We start from the raw sequence: 22,893 nt of genomic DNA on the forward strand, positions 1-22,893 counted from the left end.
GGCGATTAGCATACTGATGGCCCATCTCTGGGAACAAAGGACTGACACTCAAGTAACCGATACTATAGAAAACGTACCGGCACCAGAAAGACAAAAACAAAGCAAGGCCAAAGGCCACCAAAGCCACGCCCAGCCATCAGGGCACTCACCCCTTTATTGGTCAAGATCAATAAGAGTGATCAAGATACGGCCCGATTAATTGGGGTGAAGTTCAAAGCTTGCCCAAAAGCACGCAAAGCCCCTTTGGGTACAAGAAGCAGCCCCTCAGAGAGAATCGCTCTCTTGGACTCGGCTCGCGAAGCGGAGAGACCCGTCCACCAGAAGCAAATAAGTCCAAGGTCAACGCTCGCCATCAGACGGACGACCTTAGCTGCTCTCCTGTATACCTTCACACCAAACAGCCTCAGATCCAAACAACGGCCATTGTTCTTCTAACTGAGTGGGCACCCGAAGTGTATAGGCATTAGAGATAGTTTAGTTTATGGTATTTTGTGCGTGAGTAGATATTACTGTGTGTGTAAATAAATAGTATTGACTTTGAACTAACTAACTGGTGTATTGGTTCTTTGATCAGTATTCGGGTTTGAACCTTGTGGCGGTATCGAGAGATAGCTGGCGACTCTAGAGCAAACATAATTAGGATCAAGTAAGGCAACCACATTGACTGCTGTATTTATAACCAGATAAATATAGCAACAGTCTCTTGCCCCTACCGGTCTTCACAATCTACCTAAATTAGGGCAGCAAGCAGTTTAACCCCAATCTACATAGGTTTGGTTTCACCTTCTTGCTTTCGCCCATAAAATCTCCCATTTCTAAAAACAAAATTGATCGCTCAATGGTTGGGAAAATAAGTGCACAATTTTAATCATTGCATTGTAGGGAGGGAAGGAGATTGGAATGCTTTAAAGTAGACAACCACTGCAACGTGTTCCTCGTAACCAAGAAGAACTCAGACTACAGTCAGACTATCCAAGTGAAACAAATTGAGATTACACATGTCAACCGAAATGTAGAGTTGCCCAACTCAACTCAGAGAAAGCAGTTGGTAGTCCATCACAAGCACCAATTGTCCAAATAATTTATCGCATTGTTCAACAGTAGCATTTTTTTTTTAAAAATCCATCACAAACCTCGACAAGACTTTTCGATTGGTACATGGCTTATAGTCTATGAGTAGGTTGGGAGACAATTCTTAAATTTAGTTTTGCGCAAAGTTGGCTATTTAATGCAAGAAAATTGAACTGCATCAACATGGATGTTGTTGCATTTTTAGCCAGGATCCTTTAAATGCCTGTAGAAAATGTTAAATACAGGTTCAAGCCCGATCGTCTTGCTTTGAAATTTGGGCAATTAGGGACAGTAAAGTTCTTTGTGGGGAATTGCAGGGGACCCTCAAGCTCACTTAAAGATCGGGGCACTCTTTCAAAATGGCGGCCCAATCTTGGAATGAGCCTGCGAGTTCAGCTCCCCAGCTGATGGGAAAAAGGTGGACTGCCCAGAGAGAAACATGCCACGGCCTAAAAAAAGTGACTAAGTGTAGTTAGATAGCAGTGGAGAACCCGCTAACACAGCCAGGGAGAAGCTGTCAGCCAAACCCGCTTGAAAATGTCACTGTTCCTTTTAAATCACGCCCAATATGTATTTGCACCTGTTTAATGTTAAAATATGAAATCCACTTTCAAACCAAGCGAGACATAATCCTATCATGAATTTAAGATACAGAACATTTTTCTGGATAGTTGGGTTCCATCCATCAATGTTCCCTTCCTGTAATTCACCATCGTACACTGAAAAGACTTCCTGCAGCATCTAGCGACTCCTTGCCCAATATATCAACTATGCAATTTATCAACATAAATGTAGATCAGCTCGCTCCTTTCTCTCCAATAGTATCCTTTAAAAGCCACAAATCTTCAATTGCAAGTTTATTAACTATTGCAATGAACTGTGTACATGTGCTTGATTAGCTCTTCATAAACAGCATATTATATATTTGGTAAATTTCAACAAGCAGCAGCCAGGCCCAACCAGGCCAAGTCGCCCCTTAAGACGGCCCCCAACGGGGATCCAGGTCGCAGGGTGGGAATACAGCACGCCGCCTCCAGTCCTGATGTACCATCTGGGGACCCACCTAGTGTTACCTTAGGCCAGATGGAAGGTGCTACTGTGGGCAGGAATCAGACATTGTCAAACAATGCGGAGCACCAGAGGTCATCCCAGAACGGGTGGTCATCATCCTCCATCCTATGGACCACACGCGCTGCCACTGCCAACTCATCCCCATTCTGTGAAGTATCACAGAGGGGGTTGCAGGCGGGAAGGGGGTGGGATGCGGTGTCCACGCCCGTGGCCGCTACACCTTCCCCGCCCCCCAAGTCAGTGAATCAGGCGGCGATCGGAGCACCTTCATTGGACGAGGCCTGGCACGTCACCCCTTTGCTGCGCGGGGTGGAGATCGCCACGATGTGGGCGACCATATCAACGTCATATTGGAGGGCCCCTCCATAGCAATCCAGGCACATGAATTGCATTTTCAGGACACCAGGCACTGCTCAGTCATGCCCTGGGTCTCTGCATGGACATTATTGTAGCAGTCTGCGGCCTTCGGATAGGCACCATTCGTTACGACCGCAGCGGATAACTCATCATCCAGGAGCCAATCCTCCAGCTGGAAGGGCCTCTCAAAGAGGCCGGGGAATCGACAAGTGTGCCAGGATGAAAGCGTCATGCACACTGCCTGGGTATCAGGCGCAGACGTGCATGAAGCGTAGTTGGTGGTCACTTACCAGCTGCACGTTCTAGTGGAACCCCTTTTGTGGTTGGTGCAGAGCGGCCCGTCATCTGCACGTTATTGTCGGGCGACATGCATCCCATCATTCACCCTCTGGACCCGCCGCATGTCGGCATTGGCAGAGAATCCCACTACCCTGGCCAACTGGGCATATAGGGCCTCAGTTACATGCGGTGCCTCATGCGGTCCCTCCTTTGCACCTCCTCCTCCTCGACCTGTTGGGCGGCTGGCTCTCTATCCTCACCGGCTGACTACCGTTCTGCTGCTGCATGCTCCGCTGCTGCAGCTTCCTCCTCCTCCTCGAGCAGCACCAGCTCGTACAGTTGCAGTGCATCCCCCAGGCTGCAGCGAGTAGCAGGAAGGCCACCATTGCTGGCTGTATTTCCAATATCCCATGTCTGCTGGGGTTGAAAGGCTGACATGCTAGCATGGTGTGCACCCCTGGGCCCAAAGGCTTCATGGTGCCCCTGATTGGCACTGCAGACTCTGTCCCTCCATGCCTGTGTGCCACCGTCTCAGCCTCCATGGTGCCCAGCACCGTGGGGTCCTCTGGCCCCGACACCCATTCCTGCTGTCAGGGATATTGTCAGCTGGCACCACCCTTCTCGGCAGTATGCGCCGCAGCACCCGTCTGGCGCCCCCATAGAGGTTAAAGTGAAGATTGTCCATGGGTGGTCCACCCGATCTCCACCGGCAGGGGCTGGGACCCATATGGCCGGTGTCACTTTGCAGAACCAAGGCCAGTGGGGTGCGCAGCAAGATGGCCATGGGGTGGGGGGGGGGGGGGGGTTTCACTTCAGCCACATGGCCCGTTCCCCCTTGCAGGGTCCCCAACCCCCCATCCCAGCCACCATCTGACCTGGCAGCCCAGGGTCGTGCATCTCCATGCCCTTCCTCCTCTCTCTCCCTCATGAACCACAATGCCAGTTTTATGATGCTATCGAGGCCATGGAGAATTGTGATTTGTCGGGAAATCAATGCCTGCTGCGGTTTCATGATTGTGCAAACATGTATGGGCGGCACAGTAGCAGTGGTTAGCACTGTTACTTCACAGCGCCAGATACCCAGATTTGATTCCCGGTTTTTGTCATAATCTGTGCGGAATCTGCTACTTCTCCCAATGTCAGCGTGGGTTTCTCATCGGTGCTCCGGTTTTCTCCCAAAATGTCCTGATAGACTTGCCTGTTAGGTGAACTGGACATTCTGAATTCTCCCTCTGTGTACCCAATCAGGCACTGGATTGTGGCGAATAGGGGATTTTCACAGTAACATCGCAGTGTTACTGTAAGCCTACTTTTAACACTAATAAAGGTTATTATTCTAAATGAACTTCGCCGTCGGGAATTCACCCCAGTGGAGGCGGAGGATTGTGAGGCCCCAGAGAACACTGGGTTGGGCCCGCTAATGATATGCCAATGGCGCTTACTGTATGTGCATTATGGAACGCATTGACGCTGCGACAGAGAATTGCAATTTGCCGTGAAAAGAGCACCCGCCCAGATTTCAGCATCTGAACTGATTCTCTACTACTCTAATTTCCCCGAATCCTGCCCATATATTTAATGGATAACCCAGCTGCCACCATAAATGATGGCAATTATTCACCTGAATAGGATAATCATGGACTGAGTGACTAAACATCGATGTATGTTCTGTGCAAAGGCTACTTTGAACAAGGCACCAGTTAATGAATTGCATTTTGAAAGATTATGGAATATTCTTTTGCATAGTAAACTCCCTTTCAGAATGCATGATATACCCACAGAATCATACAATACAATTTAAAGCAAATTATGTCTCACGTTTTCTCAGATATATCAAGTGTGCCACAATAATCACTTTTTAACTCAAACCAGAAAACCCCAATTCTCAATTTTCATGAACACACAGTTCTGGAAAATCAATGGATATATGCTTACATTTGTTATATAAGGTTCAACTGCTTGAGGTGTCCTTTTTAAAAGAGCTTTTGCCAAGTCATATGCTTGCTTGTTTAGATTCTGCAGGTGGACAAAAAGGCACAAGTTAGACAAAATAAAATCAGTTATCAGATCAATTTAATTAGTTTGAGACAGATGATCCAGAAATAATTCAACTTCCATCAAAATACAACACAGGGAGCCTTCACAATTCTGCAGATATTAAATAAACTTCCTGGTATTTGTTTCTTTCCTCATATTTATTTTCCTCTTCTTTGTACATCCTCTGTCTAATGTATCTACTTGCTTCTTGAATCAATGATTTCATGGTCAGTGTTAAAGTGACTCAAAGAAAGATGCCCACAAAGATCTAGCCATTTGTGGCATTAATTTCCTTTCTCCTGACATTAATTTGAACCTGGTGCCAAATCAAGCAGAGGCCAAGGCCGTTCACACTGATGCATTCACACAGCCAACCAGAAAAAAATGCACTGATTATCCTTAAAGATAAAATAGGTGGTCAGGTCATACTCAAAGGACGAAAATAGAAGCTGAAATATCAAGCAAAAAAAAGAGAAAAATTGGATTTTGAGAAACCTGACAATTACAAAATTAGATTTTTCTAAGGGAGCAAGGAATGCCTAGCAGTATTCATAAAATTTAATACGCCAAAACTAATTGTTACACCTTATTAAACAAGGTGCAACTTTATCCAGGGTTTTAAAATTAATGACATAGGGGAAGTTCTCATATGGTCAGTGATTTCTAATCAATTGCAGTTTGAGGAGCCCGATTGTCCACCCAATGGGTAAGCACAGAATGACAGACATCAACTGCTGGATAGCAACATTTAAATGTGCATGTGACTAATGCAAAATGTTGCTGTCAGTTTCAGAGGGGAAATGACAGAAAACAGTGAGAGTTTTGCATCATCACAGCTAAAAAATTTGGGTCAATTTTTACGCTGTCTGCTCGAATGGCCTTGTTTGGCAACTTAGTGTCGATGGGATGCCAGCATTGGACTGGGGTAGGCACAGTAAGAAGTCTTACAACACCAGGTTAAAGTCCAGCAGTTTTTTTTTCTAATCACGAGCTTTCGGAGCGCAGCTCCTTCCTCAGGTGAACAAAACGAACCAGAGGAAGGAGCTGTGCTCTGAAAGTTTATGATTCGAAACAAATCTGTTGGACTTTAACCTGGTGTTGCAAGACTTCTTACTGTAACTTAAAAAGTAGCGGTTCTTAATTTCCAGGTTTTCCAAAGGAGTTCAGATCAGTTGATATGTTAGTTGTCTTTTCTTTCCCTGGTCATAGCCCACAGGCACCATGGCCATACATGGCAGTGGAAACTGTACACTCCACAACATCACAAATAATTCATCTTCAAATTTTAATACACCAATGAAATGCATTCATGGAAGTAATTGAACTAGTAATTTCAATCTTCTATTGGAGGGGAAAAACATTAACTGGATCATCACAAAGGAGTAAAACCTTGTTCATTTTGATCAACAGGTTGTACAAAGATCAATAGCGTTACTGCATGCCCAGGCTAATTTGAACAGAACACTACTAGATTTTAGTAATGGATTATTTCAAGCTTTACAAAAAGTGCAGGATCCTATCATTTTCTTACAGCCAACTACCCAAAAAAATGGTTTCTAGCCTGAAATCTCTCCCATCGCCTTCAGATACCAAATACCGTTTCCCACTAAAAGAGTGATTCTTTTGAATTTTAACTTGCTTGGAGTTTTGTTTCCCTGGGCTAGTGTTCGAATTGGTAAAACTTTGCTCATTTCAGAAAAAAATGCTAACATTTCACATAGGTTTTTTGCCTTCCCATCCATGCATTCATAGCTTTCACCAAAATCTTTACTTGGAGGCTGTGTCAATTAAATATTCAACACGAGTCTTAATTTAAATTATGTTCCCATGCTCCATTTCTATCTCAACTTGCTGGTTTCTGCCCCAACATGCAATTTAAGGCAAGATACCAACAGTCAATTATATTAAAGTGCAGTTAAATTCTATAATAGGTGAAAATTAAATAGAAATTTGCTGTAATGCTCAGATTATTGCAATAGAACAAGCATATCTGAAGATGGTTTGCATAACTAAATGGGAGTGATGTATTTACAATTCCCACCTACATGGAACTGTACCAATTGCATTAGAAAAAAAATGAAATATCATCAGGTTTCTCATTTTATTTAATTGCCACAATAAATTGCTCCAGAATCTTCAATAACAAACATTATGGTCTTCCAAAAATCTTGAGATTCGAAAAAAATCAGCTGACGGTAGAGCTATCAAGGGTGAAGTGATTACGACTCTGGGACATACAAGAAGGGTGCGTGGAGATCGGGATGGCTAGTAAGGACTGCAGGAGGTTACAATGGTATGGAGTAACAAAGTTATGGAGGGATTTGAAGACTAGGATAACGATTAGAATTTTTTTATTCTTCATAGAGTTCTATCAGCTTTTTTTGGAATTCAACTTGTATTTCCTGTATTCAGTCCAGGGGGTCGCTCTGAAGGCCCTCCCACCCTGGAGTGGGTCTCCCCATTGCTCTCTGACTGGGATCAGTTTGTATTCCTTCTGGATCTTGGCCCCGAGATATCCTGTTGTCCAATGAGGGTGGTACTGGGTTGGTGATCCAGTGATCAATTTTGCCTTTTGATCTAGGGAAGGGAGAGGGGATTATAAATGTGCTGAGTATTAAGGTGTGGTTGTTGCCTGTCCTCTGTCGCCATTATTCTGCCATCCTGATGCTGTGGGTCGGTTGAGTGTTCTGGTCTGGATCTAGAGAAGAGCTTAATTTGCACTGTAAGAGTTAGTCAATTCCCCTTAGCACTGGGATTCTCTGGGTAGTTTTGCGCTTATTATTTTGTTTTGTAGCTATGGGCGAGATGCAAGTCTATAAAAGATTATCAACGGAAGGAACATGTTGGGGATGCTGTTCTGCAATCATCCGTACTTATTTGTTCGCAATTACGTAATGATTATACATTGACACCGACAGCTATCTTTTTGCTTTCTAATAGATGGACTTAAGAGGCAGGAAGGTGATTAAAGCATTTGATGTAGTAGAGAGAAGCCATTTCCTCTGGAGAAGGAGCAAGCGACAGTGGAATTATCCAGGATAATAGGCAAATCCCCTGCATCTAGAACTGTCCAAAACACAGTCAGTGTCTTTGGATGATATGACATACTTAAAACAATAGTTACCCAGGAAAAATTATGATTAACTGTACTATTGATCTCTCCAGATACGCTCCACATATCCGAGGAAGCCCAGTTTGGAAGTCTGGGCAAGAAACGCAGCAGAGTTCCGATACAAGACAAGTAAACAGGAGTGGAGTGACAATCCAATGGTGATTACCACTCCTCTAAAGATTAGGCCAGTTAAGAATCATGGAACCAATGTGGCCGTCAGCTATGATCTATTTGCCTCGCCACGGCAGCACTCCCATCCCCACCCAAAAAACACTCCAGCAGCCCAGTGGTGACAGCCACCCTCCAAACCTGGAACCAACTGCGGCAGCAATTTGGCCTGTACAAAATGTCGGACAAGGCTCCCATCTGCAACAACCATAGGTTCAAACCAGCACTGACTGACGCCACCTTCAAAAGGTGGAGACAGGACGTGGGGACACTGACAGTCAGGGACCTATACACGGACGACAGGATCGCAACACTGGACGAACTGACAGGGAAATTTCAGCTAGCTGGGGGGGAACGAGCTACGGTACCTGCAGCTCAAAAACTTCCTACGAAAGGAGACAAGGACGTACCCACAACCGCCACGACAGACACTACTGGAAGACCTACTGGACGCAAGTATCCTAGAGAAAGGGAACTGTAGTGACATGTATGGCCGACTGGTAGATAGGGACAACACCGTACTGGATGCAACAAGAAGGAAATAGGAGGACGACCTGGGGATGAAGATAGGGTGGGGACTCTGGAGCGAAGCACTGCATAGGGTCAACTCCACCTCCACGTGCGCAAGGCTCAGCCTGACGCAACTAAAAGTGGTACATAGAGCCCACTTAACAAGAAACCGTATGAGTAGGTTCTTCCTGGAGGTGGAGGACAGATGTGAGCGGTGCCAAAGAGGCCCGGCCAACTACGCCAACATGTTCTGGTCTTGCCCCAGACTTGTGGAGTACTGGACAGCCTTCTTCGAGGCTATGTCCAAAGTGGTGGGGGTGAGGGTGGAACCATGCCCGATAGTGGCGGTCTTCGGGGTTTCAGACCAGCCAGATTTATTCCTGGGGAGGAGGGCGGACGCCCTTGCCTTTGCCTCCCTGATCGCCCGCCGTAGAATCCTGTTTGGCTGGCGGTCAGCAGCACCGCCCAGAGCTGCAGACTGGCTGTCCGACCTCTCGGAATCTCTCCAAATGGAGAAAATCAAATTCGCCATCCGAGGGTCGGACGACGGCTTCCACAGAACGTGGGAGCCATTCATGCAACTGTTCCGGGACCTGTTTGTGGCCAACGTGCAAGAGGAAGAATAGTCGGGTGGCCAAGAATCAGGGGAAAATGGACGGGAATCGGGGGAGGGTAGCCGGGGGGGGGGGGGGGGGGGAAGAGTTACGGGCTCGTTATGGGGGTTTGCTGGCAAGCCAAGGCCCAAAACCAAACTATAAATAAATGCCTATAAACATGTGCCTCGGCCATATTGGGGAATGTAAAATATGTATGCTGGCTAAAGGGGGCGGCCACAATTGTTGTTATGAAGATGCTTACCTGTAAATATTCATGTTAAATTTTTGTGTTTTCTTTTTTTTTTCCTCTCTAATAATTTGTAATTTGTCATATATAAAATATGAAAACTCAATAAAAAACATTTATAAAAAAGCTATGATCTATTTGAATGGCCAAACAGGAGTACGGTTTCTCTAAATGTAATCAGATAAAAAAAAATCAATGTTTTGGAGTGTACATGATTGCATAAATGGCCCCTGCCATTCCTGCAACACCATATGATGTGCACCATCGATACACTGGTACGATGATGCAAGTGGTCATCAAATTCCGATCCATGTTTTTAAATTTAAGGAAAACAATTGTAAAGCAAATACAAATTTTTAAAAACTGCAGTCCTAAAAACAATGCACTGGTTACTCACCTTATGGGCTGGTACAAGGTTGACGAGAACAGTATCCAAAAGCTCCTGAGAAACTGTGTCTCCTTCACAAACAATGGAACTCATCAGATCCACCATGTGCATGTGAACCTTTTGGTTATGACCATTGCTAGAATGTATTCAAAAAGACAAAATGTCAGATTTGAAGAAATGAACAACACACGCGCACACTTTTATTGGGGTGAGAGGGGAACAGTCTTGGTAAATGGCTGTTTTTCAATGATAGATGATAATAATAATAAGGAGAATAAACATAATAGATGGTACCCAAAGGTCAATGTTACATGTTATATATAAAAACAGTAGAGTACAATTTCAAAATTTGCCAATGATAGGATGTGTAGCAAACGACAAAGTGATACCAATCAACTGCATACGGCATTCCTAGACTAGCAGAATTGGCAGCAAGTGGCAGATGGAATTTAATACAGAGAATAGTGAGGTGATGCATTTTGGCAGATGGGATGCAGACTGAATGGCATGGATGTAAAGAGTGGGCATAAACAGAGGGAGGCAAGGGTTCATATGCATAGAACCTTGATGATATGAGAGGCAGAGAGAGGCAGAGAGAGGCAGAGAGAGGCAGAGAGAGGCAGAGAGAGGCAGAGAGAGGCAGAGAGAGGCAGAGAGAGGCAGAGAGAGGCAGAGAGAGGCAGGCACGCACGCGCACACACACACACACACACACACACACACACACACTTTAAGAAAGTAATCATAAAAAAGATAGGGAGTAATGTAGATAATTAATTGCAAGAGGACCTATTTAAAACAGGCTGAGAATGGATGTACTCGGGCCAGATCCAACGATTAGCAGGCAAAAATGTAAACCAACAAGGCTTATTGTCTAAAGAGGCATGGTTTGGGGAAACATTCTTGGTACATAACCATGAAAGGAATAGTTAGGGAAGCCAAAATCAGATCTCCCAAAATGGTGAGCAAGATAAAGCAGAAAAACAAGGCACGAGATCAGGTTGATAATACAAGTGAGAACCAGACTTAATATAAAACATTCAGAGGAAAATTGGAAAAGGAAAGAAGGACAAAGGAGTGAGAGAATAGATTACTACATAAAATGGAATCCAAAGTCATCTGTTGTAGGTGGGTAGCAAGAAGAGAGTAGGGCAATTTGGAATCAAAAAGACCTATGCACGCAGGCAGAGAGCAGGGCTGAGGTGAGAGTATTTCACATCTGTCTTTATTGAAGAAAATTACACTGGATAGTCGAAAAATCATGAGAAGTGGTACTAGACATGTTGGTTGTACATAAAAGCAGCTGAATCACCAGGGTCAGATAGGATGGAAAGTACGATCCCAGTTGATGTTATAACTAGATAAGATCCCAGAATGGAATCCAGACTCCGACCACATCAAATATGTCACAGGACTACTAATTAGTTTTAACAATAAGGGAAAAAATGAAACATTCCCCCACTTAGTAATTTGTGGGTGGGTTTCTCCGTTTCGCCATGCCAGATTCTGGTTCAGCATGCTGTTGGGATTCTCTGCTTTGCCGGCTGGTCAATGGGGTTTCCCATTGTGTGGCAGCTCCACGCCATCGGGAAACAGCCAGACCACCAGCAAAACGGAGCATCCCAACGGCGGAGAATTCAGCCCTGTGTGTATTTGTTAAACTCACATGGATTACAAAGTACATCAGAAGATACAAGTCTCACCAACACAAAGTCACTTTGACACACACAAGATACCCGTGCTAAAATACACACTCCAGTCCCTAGTGAATTCCTGTGGCTATCTCCTCAGAACCCCCCAAGATGACTGTCATTGAAGCATTTACCAAACTCTATTCCCAAAATACACTAAAATCTTCTCTCATGATGTTTTCACTTGGCAGTTTGCATTCCAAAATCCAGTTCACTTTTTCCAAATGACCTTTAAACAGAGCATTTGCTCCACCTTTTTCAGCAAATCCAGCCCAGGACTTTGCCCCAACCACTTTAGGATTGCTTTGTTTTAAATGCTTCCAAGGTCCAGCCAACAATTTCCACAGTTATTTTCAACTCATTCCACAGACTAGTAATATCTCAAATCTGAAAGTCACTTCAGATGTCAAGTGTCTCAGCCTTCCCCTCAACCGACCTGTCTTCACTAAACAGGTCTCTTTAGCCTCAGACTTCTTGGAAAATTCTCCAGTTTCCTTAATTAGCTGCTCTTTAGATAACCATTATTTCATGGCATGGTTTCCTTCTAGAGAGGACGAGAGAGATGTTCCCTCTTTAGCTTTCTAGCAGAGCTCAGTGATCTACTTTCTCCCCATCTCCAAATGCTCTGCCTTCCAGTTAAAACAAAGAACAAAAAGGAAGGTGGAAGGTGGCCTCCTGTTGCCAAGCAACAATTTGTCCTTTTCTAGATGTATTTATCATTCACACCGTAGCCCGGCAAGCACAGTAGAACCTTAACCCAATCCCCCACAGAACACTTTGTCCAGCATTAATTTGACTATAGGTTTTACTCTTCCAGGCAGGGAAACATTAAATTAAAACACAACTTGAAAATGTTTTATCAATTCAAACAAATCCCTTGAAACTCCTAGTTTTCCTATAATCTGACAATCCCCCTTATGGATGAGGCGTGGGGGATGGGGGTCACAGAGAACTGGAGAATTGTCAATGTTCAAAAAAACAAAATACTGGGAGGTGCACAGCTAAACCCAGCAACTAAAGATCAGCCAGTTTAACCTCAGTAATGAGTGCAAAGCTTATTGAAATGATTATCCAGGACAAAATTAACATTCTCTTGAACAAGTATGATCTAATTAAGAAAAGTTAACACAGTTGATGGAGTTTTAAACAAGGTAACAAAAGATGATGGATAAAGTAATTGGCTTCCCTCCGTGTTGAACGCATTCTACAAATCCAACCAGATAATGCCGGTGGCCAACACTTTTCAAAATGCATCTAAAATCCCTCCTTAGATCAGCAAGGGGCTCATGCGCAGAATGAAAAGTCAAAGTGCATGAGGAATAACGTAAATCAAATTGGTCTGGTAAAGCGAGTGGAAGAAACTGGCAGTGGGATCTTTGCAGAGTGTATGTTCTGGAAGTCTAAGTGCATGACTTGGAAACTGAGAATTCGAATTGAGGAGCGATGACACATGGATTTGGCTCCAGGAGAAATGAATTAACATGCAATAAATTAAACATATAAAGGGATTTGCAGTTGATATTAAAAGTAGAACAGGGAGTATTCTGTTCGAAACCTTGGTTATGTGCAAGAGCCTATTAGATTTAGTATTAAATTGATGGCGTTTGTTCTTTGTCTTTTGTCAATTTTTCCTTAAAAAGGTAAAGTCACACTGCATGGTCGTTTTAGTTAATAACTACTAATTCAAATTTCTTCTCGAAATTGCTGGTCTCCAGCAAGATCAGAACAAAACAAACTTCATGATTACTCCTCACCAAAAATTCAGATTTTTTTTTAAAAACGGAATTGAAATTCTCAAACCGTTATGGTGGGATTTGAACATCAATTCTCTGGATTATTAGTCTAGGCCTCATTCCCAAAATAAGATTAACAGCTCTGGTACTATACCCAAGTACCATCTCAACTGGCATAACATAGATGGAAGAACCGAACACAATTGGTGTTCAGTATCTGGTCACCAGATAAGCCTCCTGAACCTCGAGAGCAGTAAATCAAAAGTAAATGTCAGCAATTTGTGATGAATCCATTTTTGTATCTTAAGTTCCGAAAAGTAGGTATTTACAAACAGGTGCAAGTTTTTTTTAAATAAAGAAACTAATGCAGAGATGTACGAAAAGATAAACTTGCTGGCATCATTCACGAGAAGCCACAGTTAGTTAGCTTTACAGATGATAGGGTTACCACTAAATTTATTTTTTTTAATGGCACTGTATGTTTCCTACTTGACAATCAAATTCACCTTTGAAAACTTTTACATTTGCCATTTCATGGTTGGAAAATTAGCTCCTCCAAGTGACATCCTCAGACTGGCCACCAGGAGACCAGAACTGAATAAATCTGCTTTTCTTTGCTAATTTTAATCCAGCAGAATCCCAAAAGCATAAAGATAACAAACAGACCAAATGGTAACACAACAGCACAATTAACCAAAATACATGATCAATATAGTATCTTCTACTTTCTGATATAAAGTAAACAGCTTGCTTATGCACAAGGTGGCGCTGGTTTCCAATTGAAGAATTAAAAGCCTTATTACATGACTGACACCTCCTCCCATAGATATGCTCCTTGCCCTGCATTTAAGAGCAGCTTCCATCATCACCAGTACCTTCCTGGACCAACCAGAAACCGGGAGGTGCACAGATCACCACATTTTCTACCTCCACCACAATCCACTTAAAAACATCTCTGTTGGGCACCAAGAGTTGGCACTGCCTGTGCATTTTGTACACTGATCAACAGTCGATCAATACTGATCAACAGTACCTGCATGTTAAACAGAGATTCTCAACTTTTATTTTCCATCTGATTCATTTTGTTTCCATGAATCCAAGGACACTTCTGGTGTATGATAAACACTTGCTCAACATCAGTTTCATGCATTTTCAGATCAGACTTTTCACAGAAAGCTGCAGTTAAACAAGTTCAGCTCTGCTCCTGGAATGTGCAATTTGCTTCATGTTATCAAGTCAGGATCACTTTTTCGCTACAAAATAGAGAGCTACAAATAATTGCAAGGAAATAAACAGATCGTGTCAGCTGAAAGATCTACATATGCACATAAAATTCTCTGACCTGGAAGGATACGTGAAGGGGTGAAGAGAGAGCAATTAAATAAAGAGGAGAGCCTAGATAAAGAATTAAAAATTGCTCTGTAGTTACTCATTATATTATCATGTTGTATTTGCAAGCGTCAACTTACTTTATGACTTGGAAAAGTGTTCTATACAACTGAGTGAAGATGTCATTACTATCCTCCAGCTCAAAACAGATGTTATACGACTTTACCCAGGCAATGTTCTATAATGAAACAAAGAAAATATTATTCTTCTAATGACAGAAATAATTCAATAAAGTTGGCCACAGGATAACGGAAATTTTATCAAAATAAAAATTATGGCCTTGCCTCTCCAAGTGATAAATTCTCAATTATTGATGATGTCTTTAAAAAAGTGGTGCCCAAGATAATGGCACATTTCTACTCAGTGAGGAAGCAGCAAGTAATAATAAATCGCTTATTGTCAGGCTTCAATGAAGTCACTGTGCAAAAGCCCCTGGTCGCCACATTCCGCCACCTGTTCAAGGAGGCCAGTATGGGAATTGAACCGGCGCTGCTGGTCTTGTTCTGCATTACAAGCCAGCTCTTTAGCCCACTGTGCTAAACCAGCCCCTTAGTCAGGAGGTACCTGAGCACCAAAATGGTGAATCAAGAGCAACATTTCAAAGATCATGGCAGATCTTCTGACAAGAAGAATGCTGTGGAGACTGATGAAAACTATTTGAGGGGAGCAAACGGGAAATTCCCATACTCAAAAGATTATTTTGCCAACTTGTTCAATCACATTCATGTGTTATGCAACATTCCACAGCTGGAAAAGTAAATAATACTGGAAAAGTAAATAATACTGGAAGCACAGCCGGTTGGTGCGCTTAAGAATGGAGATTCAGAGATCTCATAACCTGCACATGTGTATGTGGATGTTGTGTCAGCAACTGCACTTTTTCTAAATGAGAGAAAAACGTCAAAGATTGCAAGTCCCAAGAGCTGGAAAGAGAGCACAAATTAAAAGCTTGGAGCTGTTTTTTCAAAACACATTTTCCAACAATTATAGTCTTTACAGCACATGCGGAACGAGAGGTATGGACCACAAAATAATGACAATTGAAAAAAAAAGGCAAACTATCCTCTCGACGGCCGATTCTGTTCAGGGAAGCAGAAGCATATTATGCCTATTATTTCTGTACTTTAGGGTAGGGAGAGAAGAGACAAATGAGACAGCGTTTCCACTCCTGATTGCGGTCACTCAGCTTCTGCAGCACAAATCAAGATTGGTTACCATAGCCCTCTCACTGATGAATAGGCCCAACAAAACCGATCATCAAGGTTCATACAGAAAATGGCCTTCAGATACACAACGAAAATACATTCAGTTCCATTCACAAGGAGCCAGCACCTTCAGAGAGAAATTTGTGGCCTGTAGGAAACGGTCAAGATTAATTCTTGGTACTTTGTGGAGGAATAAGCTTGCTTAGTTTAATAATTACTTTTAATATGTCATTAAGTGGTATTATTTAGTATGAAATAAATACCCTATTAATTTCTCTAGCCTCGTTTAAAACTGCATTGGCAGCACATTTGAGTCAGTACATAATAAAGGAAAGATGTAATGCTGGATTTGATTTTGGGTGAATAACCAGAGCAACATGAAGGAGAAACATTAGGACAGGAGTAACTAACAGATGTTAGGCAGGATTCTCTGACCACCCAGTGGTTTTCCCGGCAGGGGGAGGTGGTGCGCTGTTCGCTGGGATTCGCCGCTCCCACCACTTGTCAATGGGATTTCCCTTTGAAGCCACCACACACCACCTGGAATCCCACAGGCAGGGGTGCACTGCTGGCAGGACCGGAGTATACTGCTGCCAGCAAATGGCCGGAGAATTACAGCCATAGGTTTAACGAGAAATATAATTCAAACAACATTGATTTGGGATTTGAGAAAAACAACTTGAATTAAAGAGTCTATCTCCTGCATAAATTAGAACTGTTAGTGGATTAACACATGTAAATGGGCACGCATGGTCTAAAAACACTCCACAAAGGGAAGAAAATAGACTGCATCCAAAGTTATAGTTTCTTAGGTGAATCATTGAATTAGACTGAAAACAAAACCAAGTTATTTGTAACAAAGCTAAAACCAAGGTTCCAAGAAAGACCATAAGCTGAAAATAGAAACAAAGGGAATCAATATGCAATGTAAATGAAATTAGGAAATGTTTTAATAGGTTTAGAAGGAGAATGGTTATAGGAGAGCTGGAGCCATTGAAAAATTAGCATGCCGAGATCAGGATAGATGGCATGATAGCAGCAGTCTCGGCAGCAACAGTGTGGGAAGCTCTGAAGGCAGTGGGAAGTTCATTTTGATTGGGTCCCACAGGGAGAAGGTGGAATGAGCAGAAAGGGATAGGTTGGTTGGGGAGATACTCCAGGTGGATAGGAGATATTCGGACCCCCTGGATGCAGGGCTACTGAAGGAGCGGCAGAGGTTACAGCTGGAGTTTGGGCTGACTACAGGGAAGGTGGTGGATAAACTGAGGAAGGCAAGGGGAGCGGTGTAGGAGTATGGGGAAAAAGGCCAGTAGAATGCTAGCACACCAGCTGAGGAAAAGGAGACGGCCAGGGAGATAGGGAGAGTAAAGAACAGAGGTGGGAATGCGGTCCTGGACCCAGTGGGGCTGAATGAGGTGTTTAAGGACTTTATAGCAAGTGATAAGAGTCAGAACCCCCAGCTGGGGTGGAGGTGATGAGGCAGGTTTTGGGTCAGTTGAGGTTCCAGAGGGTGGATGAGGATCTGGTGGAAGGGCTGGGAGCCCCAATTGAAATTGAGGAAATAATGGAGGGGCTGGAGGTCATGCAAGCTGGGCAAGGCCTGGGACCAGACGGCTACCCAGTGGAATTCTACAAGAAGTCCTCGGAGATATTGGGCCCACTGTTGGTGAGGACATTTAATGAGGCAAGGGAGAGGGGAGCCCGTCCCTCAACAATGTCGCAGGCCTCGATCTCATTGATTATGAAGCGGGAGAAGGACCCTGAGCAATTCAGGTCATACAGGCCGATGTCCCTATTGAATGTGGACGCCAAACTGCTGGCTAAGATATTGGCCACAAGGATAGAGGAACTATGTCCCGGGGGTGATAGGGCAAGACCAGATGGGGTTTGTCAAGGACAGGCAACTCACAGCCAATGTTAGAAGGCTCTTAAATATCATCATGATGCCCTCTGAAGGGGGGAAAGGAGGAAGCGATGGAGGTGGTGGCTGTGATGGATACGTAGAAGGCCTTTGATCGGATGGAGTGGAATTAATTATGGGAGGTGTTAGGAAGGTTCGGCTGATGTCAGGCTATTTTAAGCTGCACCGAGGGACAAGGCAAGGGCGTCCCCTCTTGTTGTTTGCTCTGGCCATAGAGCCACTGGCTATGGCGTTAATGTACAGGAACCGTAAAGGGATGGTCTGCGGCCGGGCGGGGGAGGTGTTAAATCGGGTCTCGCTTTACATAGACGACCTGCTCCTGTAAATTTCGGGCATGTTAGAGGGGATGGGGGAGATGATGCGGATCTTACAGGAATTTGGCAAGTTTTCAGGGTATAAATTTAAGATGGGAAAAAGTGAGATTTTCGCAGTTCAGGTGAGGGGGCAGGAGAGGAGACTGGGACAGCTGCCGTTTAGAATGGTAGAGGAGCTTTCGCTATCTGGGAATCCAGGTGGCTCGGAAATGTGAGACATTACACAAGTTAAGCTTGTCCTGGCTAGCGAGCAAATGAAGGAGGACGACTTTAGGAGATAGGATATGCTCCCACTTTCACTGGCGGGGTGGGTACAGACCGTGAAAATGACAGTCATCCCCAGATTTCTATTTGTCTTTCAGTGTCTCCCCATCTTTATCCCGAGAGCCTTCTTTAAACAGGTGAAAATAACCTTTGCAACTACTACTACTGGGCAGCTCATATAGCCATGATTAGGAGTGGTGGGTGTGGGAGTGCGTAGAGGCAGTATCGTGTAAGAACACAAGTTTGGGGGACTTCCGGTTGCGGTGATGCGGAGCTAAGCCGCACGTTCGGCAGCTCCCACTATCAAAGGACTTTCGGGCCCGTTTTAGGGCCCCAAACGGCGCTGTTTTGACGATTCCCGGTGGGGGAAGGTGCTTGGAGGAATATTCCCCGGAATTTATGGTGCGCACCCGGAGTGGGGCAAAGAAAAAGGCTGCAGCAGCTCCCCAGAAAAAGCGGGGGGAAGGAGGACAAAATGACGGCCGGCGGAGCACCCGAGGATTGGAGGCAGTGGGCGCAGGGGCAGCAAGCTGCTCTCCTGCATTGTTTTGCGGAGCTGAAGGCCGAGTTGCTGGACTCCCTGAAGGCGACTACCAGTAAGCTGCTCGAGACCCAGACAACCCAGGGAGCAGCCATTCAGGAGTTGCAGCAGCAGGCCGCTGATCGGGAGGAGGAGGCCGTGGTCCTCGTGGGGAAGGTGGAGATGCACGAGGCACTTCACAAAAGTGGCAAGACTGCTTGGAGGAGCTGGACTTTCGCACGAGGCGGAAGAATTTGAGGATCCTGGGCCTTGCGGAGGGGCTGGAGGGGTCGGATCTGCCGTCCTATGTGGCGACGATGCTGAATTCGTTGGTGGGGGCGGGGTCTTTCCATCTGCCCCTGGAGCTGGAGGGAGCCCACAGAGTGCTGGCCAGGAGGCCCAAGGCGAAGGAACCCCCGCGGGCGGTGCTGATGCGGTTCCATTGGTTCAGTGACCGGGTGTGTGTGCTGCGCTGGGCCAAGAAGGAGAAGAGCAGCAAGTGGGAGAACTCGGTAGTGCGAATCTACCAGGACTGGAGTGCGGAGGTGGCCAAGCGGCAGGCCGGGTTTAACCGGACGAAGGCGGTGCTTCATAACAAGGTTAAATTTGGAATGCTGCAGCATGCGTGTCTGTGGATAACATACAAGGACCGGCATTACTACTTCCGAGTCCCCGGAGGAGGCGTGGGCCTTTGTGCAGGCGGAGAAGCTGGACTCGAACTAGGGTTTGGGGGCTGCGGGGTCTGGTGTACTACTGTTGCTGTAATTTTGATACTTTTTTTTAATGCTGGTTCTTGCTCTATTTCCGGGTGGTTCTGTTGGGTATGGTTTTGTGTTATGCGGGGGATGTTGGGGGGTTTGTTTTTTTTTTCCTGTACGGGGCTGGGGGATGGGGTGGAGCTGGTATTTGGGAGCTGCGTCAGAAGGGTGGGGTGGGGCAGTGTGAAAGCGCGGGCTTTCCTCTGGTTTCCCGCGCTGCGGGGCAGGAGGGGTGGAGCTGACGGTGGGGGCGTGGTCTATACTGGTTTTTTTCCCTGCGTTGGAGCGGTGCAAAGGAGGAGTGGCAGGAGGGGGGAATGACCCCATGTCGGGAGGGGTCGGGTTTTGGCAGGAGTTGCCGGGGTCAGCAGAAGTCAGCTGGCTCACGGAAGTACCATGGAGGGTGCGTCACGGCTGGGGGGGGGGTGATGATACCGGGTTGCTGCTGGAATGGCCAGGAAGGAGCGGGTGTGGGCCGGGGGGGTAGAGGGGAGGCGCTATCGTCATGGGGAACGGGTCAGGCGGGGTGTACTGGCCTGGGGCGAGCAGTCGATGGGCTATGGCTAGTCGGCGGGGGAGGGGGTGCCCTCTGATCCGGCTGACCACCTGGAACGTGAGGGGCTGAATGGGCCGGTTAAGCGGGCTAGGGTATTTTCTCATTTGAAGGGGCTGAACGCGGACGTGGCTATGCTCCAGGAGACCCACCTGAAGGTGGCGTACCAGGTTCGTCTGAAGAAGGGGTGGGTGGGGCAGGTTTTCCATTCAGGGTTAGATGCAAAGAACCGGGGGGTGGCGATTCTGGTGGGGAACAGGGTGGCGTTCGAGGTGGTGGCAGACAAGGAGAGCAGGTTTGTTATGGTGAAGGGTAGGCTGCAGGGAGAGAAGGTGGTGCTGGTAAACGTGTATGCCCCGAATTGGGATGACGCTGGCTTTATGAGGCGTATGTTGGGCCGCATTCCGGACCTGGAGGCAGGGGGGCCTGATCATGGGAGGAGACTTTAACACGGTGCTGGATCCCCCACTAGATCGGTCCAGTTCAAGGACGGGTAGGAGGCCGGCGGCGGCCAAGGTGCTGAGGGGGTTTATGGACCAGATGGGAGGGGTGGATCCCTGGAGGTTTGGGAGGTCAAGGGCGCTGGAGTATTCCCTTTTTCTCCCATGTGCATAGGGTTTACTCCAGAATAGATTTTTTCGTTCTGAGCAGGGGATTGATCCCGAGGGTGGAGGATGCCGAGTATTCAGCCATAGCAATTTCAGACCATGCTCCGCACTGGGTCGATCTGGAGATGGGAGAGGTGCGGGACCAGCGCCCGCTGTGGTGTCTGGACGTGGGGTTGCTGGCTGATGAGGAGGTGTGTAGGAGGGTCCGGGGAAGTATTATGGGGTACCTTGAGGCCAACGATATGGGGGAGGTCTGGGTGGAGATGGTTTGGGAGGCTCTGAAGGCAGTGATCCGGGGGGAGCTGATTTCCATCCGGGCCCATAGAGAAAGGAGGGAGAGGGAGAGACTGGCGGGGGAGCTCCTAGATGTGGATAGGTGGTACGCGGAGGCCCCGGAGGAGGGATTGTTGGGGGAACGGCGTAGTTTGCAGGCCAAGTTCGACTTGCTGACCAACAGAAAGGCGGAGACACAGTGGAGGAAGGCGCAAGGCGCGGTTTAGGAGTATGGGGAGAAGGCGAGCAGGATGCTGGCGCATCAGCTCCGCAGGCGGGATGCGGCTAGGGAAATTGGTGGAGTGATGGATAAGTGTGGGAATGTGGTGCGGAAGGGGGCAGAGGTGAACGGGGTCTTTAGGGACTTTTACGAGGAACTGTACCAGTCGGAGCCACCGGGCGTTTCCCAAAGGTGCAGGAGGAGCTGGTGGAGGGGCTGGGGGCGCCGATTGAGTTGGAGGAGCTAGTCAGGGGGATTGGCCAAATGCAGTCAGGGAAGCGCCGGGGCCGGATGGGTTCCCAGTGGAATTTTATAAAAACTATGCGGACCTGGTGGGCCCCCTGTTGGTGCGGGCCTTCAATGAGGCATGGGAGGGAGGGGCTTTGCCCCCGATGATGTCACGGGCGCTGATTTCTTTGATCCTGAAGCGGGATAAGGACCCCCTGCAGTGTGGATCATACAGGCCAATCTCGCTCCTCAATGTGGACGCTAAGTTGCTGGCGAAGATCCTGGCCAGCAGGATAGAGGACTGTGTGCCAGGGGTGATACACGAGGATCAGACAGGATTTGTCAAGGGAAGACAGCTTAACACGAATGTGCGGAGGTTGTTAAATGTTATTATGATGCCGGCGATTGAAGGGGAGGCGGAGATAGTGGTGGCGCTAGATGCAGAGAAGGCCTTTGATAGAGTTGAGTGGGGGTACCTGTGGGAGGTGCTGGAGAGGTTTGGATTTGGGGAGGGATTCATCAAATGGGTGAGGATGCTTTATGAGGCCCCGATAGAGAGTGTAGCTACTAATGGAAGGAGGTCAGAGTACGTCAGGCTCTACCGTGGGACCAGGCAGGGGGGCCCCCTGTCCCCCTTGCTTTTTGCACTGGCAATTGAACCTCTGGCTATGGCGTTGAGGGAGTCGGGGAGGTGGAGGGGTCTGGTGCGAGATGGGGAGGAACATCGGGCATCGCTGTATGCGGACGATCTGCTGCTGTATGTGGCGGACCCAGTGGGGGGAATGCTGGGGGTGATGGAGCTGTTGGCTGAGTTTGGGGGCTTCTCGGGCTATAAGCTGAATCTGGGTCAGAGCGAGGTGTTTGTAGTGCACCCGGGTGATCAGGAGGGGGGGGGAATTGGTAGGCTCCCGTTTAAGAGGGCAGTGAAGAGTTTCAGATACCTGGGGGTGCAGGTGGCCAGGAGTTGGGGGACTCTCCATAAGCTTAATTTTACCAGGCTTGTGGAGCAGATGGAGGAGGAATTTAAAAGGTGGGACATGGTGCTACTGTCGCTGGCGGGTAGAGTGCAGTCCGTCAAAATGACGGTACTCCAGAGGTTCTTGTTCCTGTTTCAGTGCCTGCCCATCCTTATCCGTAGGGCCTTTTTTAGGAGGGTGACTAGCAGCATCATGAGCTTTGTTTGGGCGCATGGGACCCCCGAGGGTGAAGAGGGTCTTCTTGGAGCGGGGCAGAGATGGTGGGGGGGCTGGCGTTACCCAACCTCTCGGGGTATTATTGGGCGGCCAATGTGTCGATGGTGCGCAAGTGGGTGATGGAGGGGGCGGGGGCAGCATGGAAAAGGTTGGAGATGGCGTTCTGTGGAGGCACAAGCCTGGGGGC

At 46.7% G+C, this 22,893-nt stretch overlaps 1 protein-coding gene across 6 annotated transcripts in view; it reads right to left on the minus strand.

Moving 5' to 3' along the window:
• Positions 1–22,893, minus strand: part of pds5b (PDS5 cohesin associated factor B) — a 251,107-nt gene that overhangs the window by 158,152 nt on the left and 70,062 nt on the right. For all 6 annotated transcript variants that reach the window (XR_005463248.1, XR_005463249.1, XM_038818808.1 and 3 more), the window contains 3 exons: positions 14,730–14,827; positions 9,846–9,972; positions 4,714–4,794 (listed from right to left, as the gene is read on the minus strand). Coding sequence is in view for 4 of the 6 variants with exons in the window: in XM_038818808.1 (XP_038674736.1) it covers positions 4,714–4,794; positions 9,846–9,972; positions 14,730–14,827 (306 nt within the window). In the remaining 2 variants the exon portion in view is untranslated. The remainder of the gene's footprint in view (positions 1–4,713; positions 4,795–9,845; positions 9,973–14,729; positions 14,828–22,893) is intronic.

The sequence above is a fragment of the Scyliorhinus canicula genome, chromosome 14, assembly GCF_902713615.1.
Source record: "Scyliorhinus canicula chromosome 14, sScyCan1.1, whole genome shotgun sequence".
Classification (NCBI taxonomy): Eukaryota; Metazoa; Chordata; class Chondrichthyes; order Carcharhiniformes; family Scyliorhinidae; genus Scyliorhinus; species Scyliorhinus canicula.